We start from the raw sequence: 9,026 nt of genomic DNA on the forward strand, positions 1-9,026 counted from the left end.
CCGCCCTGCTGTCCCGTAGGACGGAAGCCGGTATCTAGGTCATTTTAAATGTATCTAACTCTTGGGCTTTAATAGGTCTATATTGTCACGTGGTCCTAAGCGCAGATGGCGTCAGGTAGGGGTAAGAAAGGCCACAGAGGCCAAGACACATTTGTAGGAGGTGAACAAAATACTCTGTCCGCTTGTGGTACTTTTCGATGGCTTGCCGTGCATGTGTGTATACACACGATGTGCATATATGAGTCACGTGTGTGTTTACATGTGATCGAAACTGTAACACATCACCAGTGAAACAGATGAGCCCAAAAATTGACCTAAGTCAACATAGGACTTTATGACGACGGTGATGTTTCCGTTTTGTGGGAAATAATGTTTTATTGTTAGAATAAGGAGTGTAGGTGTGACCACTTCTCCAGGTAGAAGGGACAGACAGTCACCACGCTAGACTCTCAACCTCACGTAAACTAAAAAAGAAATGTCCATGTGGATTTTAGATTTAAGTATAAAATAACATTTAAAAAGCTGTATGTATAATTAGGGGGTGGGAAAGACCTTAAAAGCTAGCTGAGAAATCCAGAAATGAAGGCCGAGCCCAGACGTAGGGACTTCTCTTGGAAGGGAAGAGAAACAGTCTCTCCCCACGAATGCGAGAACCAGACTCCAGGCGGCAGAGAGTCGCTGGCGTGAATCTCGCTCACGCCGTGGGTTGAGCGTCCGACATTCGGTCGATTAGAAGGCCGTCTCCAACTTTAAAATGCGGACCGTGCACGAGCGTGTGAGGAGGTGGGCTCGGCCGCTCCCTCGTGAAGCCACCAGAGCACAGGGCTTCACGGGGGAGGGCGCCGGAGGGACGGGCAGCGGTTCTGGAGGATGACTTGCTGGTGGCCAGCGGAGCGCATCTGGGGAGCTAGACGAGGAGGCCCCCCCCTTGGAAGTGTCCTTGGCAGAGGTGAATGGTACAGTTGGCACATGACAAAGGACCCTTGATTTTTTTTTTTTATTTTCGTCTAAAACGTCGAGGCCCACACCTGGGTAAAAATAAGGAGGCCTGTTGCGAACGCTTTTCCTCAGTGGGGTTAGTCTCTCAGGGCTGTTGATCCTTGGGTGAGGAATTATCTATAAAAGATAACTTGTTTGCAGATGGATCGTAAAATTCCAAGTAAAGTTATGTACATTCGAATGGTCATATTTGTGCGGTGGCCTCGTCCAAAAATAATTTGGATGGCTGTTTTTACGGTAAAATTCAGACCAGCGGAGTCATAAATAACTTATGAATAAATAATTACAGGTCATAAATACTTCGGGCTGTGCTTCCCGGGCCGTTTTTACGGTCCCCACGCTGGGCCAGGAGGTCTGTGACAGGTGTTACTGCTGCCCGTACTGCTTGTTGTCTGTTCCCTCCATCTGTTAGTTAAAGAGGTTTAATAAACACCACGGCAAAAATTTTGGAAAGCCTCCAGGGCCAGGTATTCAGAATACGTCTCCAAGAAGCAATGAGCCTCATTCCGTTCTGATGTCCACTCAGTGTGAACGAGGTCAGGTTCAAGTTGGTCATCCGGTGTCATTGAAAAAAAGAAGCGTTTTTTGGACACTTTCTTGTGAAAGGTCTAGCACAAAGCCGTCTCTGAGAGAGCCCCATCCAGCAGCGCAGCTCACGGGGCGGGTTTTCCAGGCGCCGGTTTTGCTGTTCCAGAACGTTCTCTGATGGCGGGTCGCCCCATTGCCATTGACACTGCAGCTCTGTGCGTGGAGGAAAAGCCTGAGTCCGCGGTGCTGGGGTCAAGGGCACCGGAGCTTATCGCTTCGCCCGTCAAAAGATGCTGGCTTCCCCGTGTCGCTCATCCGCTGGGCAGGGACCGGGCGACAGGGCTTTGAGGCAGTGATTTCTCCAAGCTGAAAAAGGACCTGGGGGTGCCGTCCTGCCCCCTCGCGCTGCCCGAGGAGGGAGGAAAAGGCACCTCAGAGATTCTGCTGAAACGCAAACCTCTGATCCCCCCGTCCCACTGAGCGATTCCAGGCTCTGGGCCACAGTTTTCCTGAACTCACACCGTGCGGTGCCCGTGGAAACGGCAGCGTTGACGTGATTTTAATAGTGATCTCGTCATTGGCCTCATCAACGAAGTCACTGAAATCCTAGGAGTTGGCTTGTTTCTTAGAGAATCCCGTCTTAGGAAGCATGAAAACCAAATCCATGTTATTATTTTTTTAGTTACGTTTTTTAATCGAAGGAGTAATTCATGTACACGGTAAACATTTTTGAGCAACACCAAAGTACTCAGCCTCCTAATAATGTCCCTTCCTGGGGACAGCTGTGCAATTTCATGGGTCTCTGGGAACAATTATGCTGTGTCTAACGTACACATGTAACGTTTACATACGTGTATGCGCATGTGACGTGTACACGTGCCTGCAACAGCATGGAACACGTGCATGTGTGTGCTGTGTGCAGGTGCCTGTAACATGCGACGTGTGCATGTGCATGTGCTTGTGACGTGCATGCGTGTGTAGTATGTGTACATGCAGACAACGCCATATAGCATACGTGTGTGTGTTGCGGTGTGTACACACACACACACAGACAGACACGCATGAACGCACTCCGCGTGTGTTTGCTCACACGTCTGAACACGTTTTGAGGTCCACAAATCAAGCCTTCTAGATACCTTGACGCTGCGCGTGTGTTTTCAGCCGTCCGGTGGCACCCGGGCTTGAGGTGGTCGTGCGTCACCCCATCACGCTAGGCTGTCCCCTGCGTTTGCTGTTCCAAACTGTGCCACCGAGCGTGCTTGCTCTCCCTTCGTTGCCATGCGCAGAATAGTCTTTGGGAACAATTATGCTGTGTCTAACGTACACGTGTAACGTTTACATACGTGTATGTGCATGTGGCATGTACACATGCCTGCAACAGCATGGAACACGTGCATGTGTGTGTTGTGTGCAGGTGCCTGTAACATGCAACATGTGTGTGTGCATGTGCTTGTGACATGCATACATGTATAGTATGTGTACATACAGATAACGCCATATAGCATACGTGTGTGCATTGCGGTGTGTACACACACACACACAGACACGCATGAACACACTCCGCGTGTGTTTGCTCACACGTCTGAACACGTTTTGAGGTCCACAAATCAAGCCTTCTAGATACCTTGACGCTGTGCGTGTGTTTTCAGCCGTCCGGTGGCACCCGGGCTTGAGGTGGTCGTGCGTCACCCCATCACGCTAGGCTGTCCCCTGTGTTTGCTCTACCAAACTGTGCCACCGAGCGTGCTTGCTCTCCCTTCGTTGCCATGCGCAGAATCAGAATCTCCGGCTGGCGGCACGAGCGTCTTACCGTGCGGCTGCCAGAGTCGTAGATCCAGGGCCGTAGATCCAGGGCTGTAGATCCAGGGTCATGGAGCCAGGGTCGTAGATCCAGGGTCGTGGAGCCAGGGCCGTAGATCCAGGGTCGTAGATCCAGGGCCGTAGATCCAGGGTCGTGGAGCCAGGGCCGTAGATCTAGGGTCGTGGATCCAGGGTCGTAGATCCAGGGTCGTGGATCCAGGGTCGTAGATCCAGGGTCGTGGATCCAGGGTCGTAGATCCAGGGTCGTGGATCCAGGGTCGTAGATCCAGGGTCGTGGATCCAGGGTCGTAGATCCAGGGTCGTGGATCCAGGGTCGTAGATCCAGGGTCGTGGATCCAGGGTCGTAGATCCAGGGTCGTGGATCCAGGGTCGTGGAGCCAGGGCCGTAGATCCAGGGTCGCGGATCCAGGGCCGTAGATCCAGGGTCGTGGATCCAGGGTCGTGGATCCAGGGTCGCGGAGCCACGCTGCCGTGCTCCAGAATCAAGTCTGCCGTCTGCTTCGCCGTTTCTTTGCAGCGTGTGTCCTGGAATTCCCGGCCTTCCTCAGCGAGTCTTTAGAAGTCCTCTGTCTGAACGACAACCACCTGGACGCAGTGCCCTCCTCGGTTTGCCTCCTGAAGAACCTGTCCGAGCTCTACCTGGGAAAGTAAGTCAGCTGGGGCAGCCGCACTGGCCCCTTGGCCCAGGGAGGCACAATGTCCTCTGTAAACCAGCCAGGGACACAGAAACCGGAGACACAGGAGCCATCTACGCCCCGAGAAGCAGCCGTGAGAGTTTCAGAGCCCGGTGCGGGAGGGGAAGGCAGAGGGGACGGTGCAGCGACGTCTGCGGTGCCACTTCGCTCAGTTATAACGAGCAGTTAAAATTCTTCCGTCCGTTCACTGAGCGCCTCCAGCCGGGGCCTCAGACGGTGCGCAGAACGTGACGGCAGCAGAAAGCAGTTCGGGCTCTGTCTGCTGCTTGGCACACGAGGCGGTGAGAACCTTTAGGGGTGTGTAATTAACAGAAGGGATAGAAAAGTCGGGGGAGGGGACCCAGTTCTAGGCCACGGGGATTTGCCTAAGACGGAGATGCCATCCATGCTCCTGATTTTCCAGAGAGAAAGGCTCTGAGATTAGTATGTAAACCGATAGCTTGAAATCAGAGCCCAAGATGACAGGCTCGGGGTGCAGGCTGCGGTGGCCCCTGCAAGCCCACAGCTGCGCGTGTGTGTTCTCCCGTGGTGTGCGTGTGTGCATGTGTGTGTGTGTGTGTGTGTTCTCAGCAACCCTAGCCTCCGAGAGCTCCCGCCTGAGCTGGGGCAGCTGGGCAACCTCTGGCAGTTGGACATTGAAGACCTGAGCATCAGCAACGTGCCCGCCGAGATCAGAAAAGAAGGTAGGCCTTCCTCGGCGTCACCCCCTTGGGGGGACGAGTCCAGTCCCGCCGGGAGGGGCCTGGGGCGGAAGCGGCTGGGCGGCCCGTGGAGCCCGCGTCCAGCTCCCGTGTTTGGGAGGACGCCGTGAAATTCCGCATGAAGTGGTCGTTGCTGGGGACCGTCGTGTTATGGCCGGCCGTGCGATAAAGCTGTCTGCGGCCGGACAGGCAGCTCGGCTGCCACTTGACGCCCTCGACTTGCGCTCGTCCATTTGAGGGTGACGAGCGTCTCTCCTTCCCTCCCTCAGACCCACTGATCCTCCCGACTGGCCCCGTTAGAACATGTGGGACGGGCTCCCGCAAGCCAGGGCCTTGTCCCGCGGGGGTCGTGAGCGCCCATCTCCCCCTCTGATCGTGCCCAGGCCCCCGGGCGGTGCTGTCCTACCTGCGAGCTCAGCTGCGGAGGGCGGAGAAATGCAAGCTGATGAAGATGATTGTCGTGGGGCCCCCGCGCCAGGGCAAGTCCAGCCTCCTGGAGATCTTACAGACGGGGCGGGCGCCCCAGCTGGTGCACGGCGACGCCACCATCAAGACCACCAAGTGGGAGCTCCAGAGGCCAGCCGGCTCGAAAGCCAAGGTCAAGGATGGTCAGCGCGCAGAGGCCCCGTGGGCGGGAGGGAGCTTCCCAGGGCCCCTGTCCGTCCTCTGCAGAGAGAGAGCCTGGAACCTGCAACCCCAGGGCGTTCGTGGGGGACCCTGTGTGCTGTTCCACACCAGCTCCTGCCAAGGGCAGTGGGTAATTTCTTAACCTGACCTCGTAGTTCCCCGTGAGAGCTCCTCGAGGCTCCGGGCCAGTGGCTTTTAACCCTGGCTGGCTGTGGGATTTCTTTGACGAACTTTTAAAGACAGCAGGGCCCAGGCCTCACCTCTTCTGGCCCCTAAGGTTGCAATTCAGATGGTCTGGGGTACGGCCCACCCCAGGGCTGGGAATAAACTACCACACTAGGCATTAAGATACAGCAGCACCCGCCCCTAGGGGGGAGGCTGAGAACGCACCCCGAGTTTGAATGCCCTGTCCTCCCCGACGCCTGCTTTCACTCCAGGTTCCGAAAAGTCTAGTTTGTAGAACAAACCCTTCAACACACTTGTCATCACCCCGCTTTCCATTCAGTGTAAGACGACGACAATGAAAATTGTCTCGCCCTCGAACCAGAGAAAAGAAAGCCCGCGGCATGCTAGTGGGATTGAATCGAGCCGTGAGCTACGGCTCCCAGCTTAGAGACCGGACACGCGCCGATAATGCCCCCCCTCACCTGCGGCCGAATTTGTGGTTACGTGTAGCACGCAGGGGTCCAGGTGCAAGGAGGCTGTCCGTGGAAATCCAGAGGCTGCATGCGTGGGCGGGAGAATCCTCCCCACAAAGCAATGATTATGCAACGTCACCTTCCTCCAGCTGCTCTTTACCGAACGGTCGCCCGGGGCCTGAGGGGCGACTTGCTATGTCCGTTTTCCCTCTGCTTCGACCCCCTACTTCCTTCCCGCCATCATTCAGTGCCCCACCCCACCCCCCGACTTTTTCTCGTCGAAAGACGAGCGCCCGACGTTTCTGATGCTGGGCCCGGATACCGGGCCCCGGAGCTCTCCGTGTGGCCCTCCGAAGTGGACCTCCGCCCGCTTTAGAGCAGCTGCCCGTTTTTCCGGAGCTCTCCGTGTGGCCCTCCGAAGCGGACCTCCGCCCGCTTTAGAGCAGCTGCCCGTTTTTATCTTTACACAAAAGCGGGTCAGCACAGGGTCTCGGAGGCCAAAACGCGGCATCGTGGGAAGAGTCCCTTGCTACAGAAAACCACAGCCTCGGCTGCCAGACCCGTCCCCCATCGCGAGACAGGGACACCGCCGTGTACACAGCCTTTCCCGGCAGCCGACAGCTAAGCTTTTGTTTAATTCCCACGTCAGGGCAGGGCGGCTTCCCCGCGTCCTTGGTGGCCGCGCCCTCCGACCTACGCATTTCTCAGGCCCGGCTCCTTGGCCTTGGCCTTGGCCTTGGCCTCGGCCTCGCTCCGATGGAGGTTAGCCTCGGCGCGGGCCCTGACGTCACCGCTGGCAAGACGTCTCCTGTGTGCGGTCCAGACAGGGAGGGACAGTGCCCTCCAATGTCGCACAGATGCGCAGGTGGACGCAGCGTCCAGGGCCTGGCCCCGCCCCGTTAGCAGTGCATGGAAGCCTCTGGAAGTCCGCCCCTGCACCCCTGGGCCCCTCCCCTCCCTCGGATGACTGGTCCCTAAGACAGACAGCGAGACGGGCACGTCTCTCCCCCTGTCATGCCTTTTTCAGGCCCCAAGTCCAGCATTCAAAGCGACCGGTTCTCTCGATTTGATTGACTGAAGCCTCGATTGCTCACACGTGCACCTTGTTGCTCAAGTAGGTCGAGTCCGTGGAATTCAACGTGTGGGACATCGGCGGCCCGGCCAGCATGGCCACTGTCAACCAGTGCTTCTTCACCGACAAAGCCCTGTACGTGGTCGTCTGGAACCTGGCGCTGGGCGAGGAGGCCGTGGCCAACCTGCAGTTCTGGCTGCTCAGCATCGAGGTGAGGGCCTGGCGTCGCCTCAGGCGTCACAGACGTCGGGCCACGTCTATGACGCGTCCCCCTCGACTGGGAACCAAAGAAACAGCGAGGGAGAAACGCTTTGCGTTTGACGGGCGTTCGCAGAGGCCCCCGACCCGTGGCTCACAGCGGGGCAGTTAAAATCCTCCTTGGCCAGATGTCTGCCCTAAATGTAAAGGCTTCTCCCCGTTGGGGACCAGAGGGGAACAGGGCTCCACTCTCGAGTGAGTGTGGCGGTGACGTGGCCGGCCCAGGGAGCTGGTGCCCTGTCCGAAGGGCTCAGACGGCCGGGCCCCGCGGGAGGGGTCGCGGGGGCCTCGCACACCCCTCGGTCTGTGCGTCACAGGCCCTGGAGGGTCGCAGACGCGGGAGTGCGGGGCACAGCTCTGGGTGACCGGCTCCGGGACCCCTGGCGGGGGGAGGGGGCGGCTTCCGGGCCCTCGTGCGGGTGAGGGAAGCCGCTCCCAGCCGCGGGGTCCCTGCCGCAGGCCAAGGCCCCGAACGCCGTGGTGCTGGTGGTCGGCACCCACCTGGACCTCATCGAAGCCAAGTTCCGCGTGGAGAGGATCGCGACGCTTCGGGCCTACGTGCTGGCGCTGTGCCGCGCGCCCTCCGGGCCCCGGGCCACCGGCTTCCCCGACATCACTTCCAAACACTTACAGTGAGTGTCCCCGGGCTTCCCAGCACGCGGCCGGGGCTGCCAGTCCCTCCCGTGTCCGTCTTCCCGGGGTCGGCCTGAGGACGCAGCTCTGGGGGCCCCTTCCTGGACGGGGAGCAGCAGCTCGACCCCCAGGGGGAGGGGGAGGGTGCCGCTGGGATGGGCCAGGTGGGCCAGCGCCCACGAGCTGCCACCTCACCCGCCCCTCGTCCCGAGCGCCCATGACAGCCGTACAGGTCATGCCCTGAGCCCACCCTGCAGATCACACTGAAGCCACAGTGAGCTAAGAAAACGTTCTCGGCAGGAACGAGCGTCCGTGGCCGCGGTGGCCGTGGTGGCTCTTGGGTTCCCTCCCTCTGGGCGGAGTCCCAGGGACGCTGGAGCAGGAGGCAGCCTGGGGACGTGGCCACTTGGCTCAGAGCACAGGACGCTTCCTGTGCCCTTGACAGCGACCCCTGCGGCCTGTGCCGATAGGGGCGCCAGCTCAGGGTCAGACACCTGGGTCCCGCCTCAGTCTGCTGCTTCCCGGCTTGTGTCCCTGGGGGTCCCCCGGTGCCTGTGCGCCTCACTGGCCTCCTCTGTAGAATGGACACGTTGCAAAGACAGACCCAGCACTGTGCTTTGCACTGAGTAGGGCCGCAGGGGATTTCTGCGTCCGCGTCTCACGAGTTCCCCCGGCTCGCCAGCGTCTGAGACGAGACGCAGGGAAACAGATGCTGCGGCCGTGGTCGGGGAGGGAGGTGCGGCCGGCAAGCGTGGCTCTTTTCCACACCCACAGCGAGATTTCCTGCAAGAGCCTGGAAGGCCGGGAGGGGCTGCGTCAGCTGATTTTCCACGTCACGTGCAGCATGAAGGATGTGGGCAGCACCATCGGCTGCCAGCGGCTGGCGGGGAGGCTGGTGAGTACCTGGCTCATCCCGCCGGAGCCCGGGAGGGGGCCTGCTGCCCTCTGTGGGGACCCCGCCCCTCCCCCTGTCTCTGCGTCCCCAGGCTCTGGTCCCTGAGTGAGCAGGGTCTCAGTGGAAGGTCTGGGGTGGGCGGTGACAGGGCCGGGGTGG

General features: G+C 58.9%; 1 protein-coding gene across 1 annotated transcript in view; it reads left to right on the top strand.

Moving 5' to 3' along the window:
• The window catches only part of LRRK1 (leucine rich repeat kinase 1), a 112,030-nt gene that overhangs the window by 77,717 nt on the left and 25,287 nt on the right, over positions 1 to 9,026 (top strand). Inside the window, exons 12-17 of the mRNA XM_025041236.1 lie at positions 3,866 to 3,995; positions 4,614 to 4,726; positions 5,128 to 5,342; positions 7,128 to 7,292; positions 7,799 to 7,971; positions 8,747 to 8,964. Of these exons, the coding sequence (XP_024897004.1) occupies positions 3,866 to 3,995; positions 4,614 to 4,726; positions 5,128 to 5,342; positions 7,128 to 7,292; positions 7,799 to 7,971; positions 8,747 to 8,964 (1,014 nt within the window). The remainder of the gene's footprint in view (positions 1 to 3,865; positions 3,996 to 4,613; positions 4,727 to 5,127; positions 5,343 to 7,127; positions 7,293 to 7,798; positions 7,972 to 8,746; positions 8,965 to 9,026) is intronic.

The sequence above is a fragment of the Pteropus alecto genome, unplaced genomic scaffold, assembly GCF_000325575.1.
Source record: "Pteropus alecto unplaced genomic scaffold, ASM32557v1 scaffold59, whole genome shotgun sequence".
In the NCBI taxonomy this organism is placed as follows: Eukaryota; Metazoa; Chordata; class Mammalia; order Chiroptera; family Pteropodidae; genus Pteropus; species Pteropus alecto.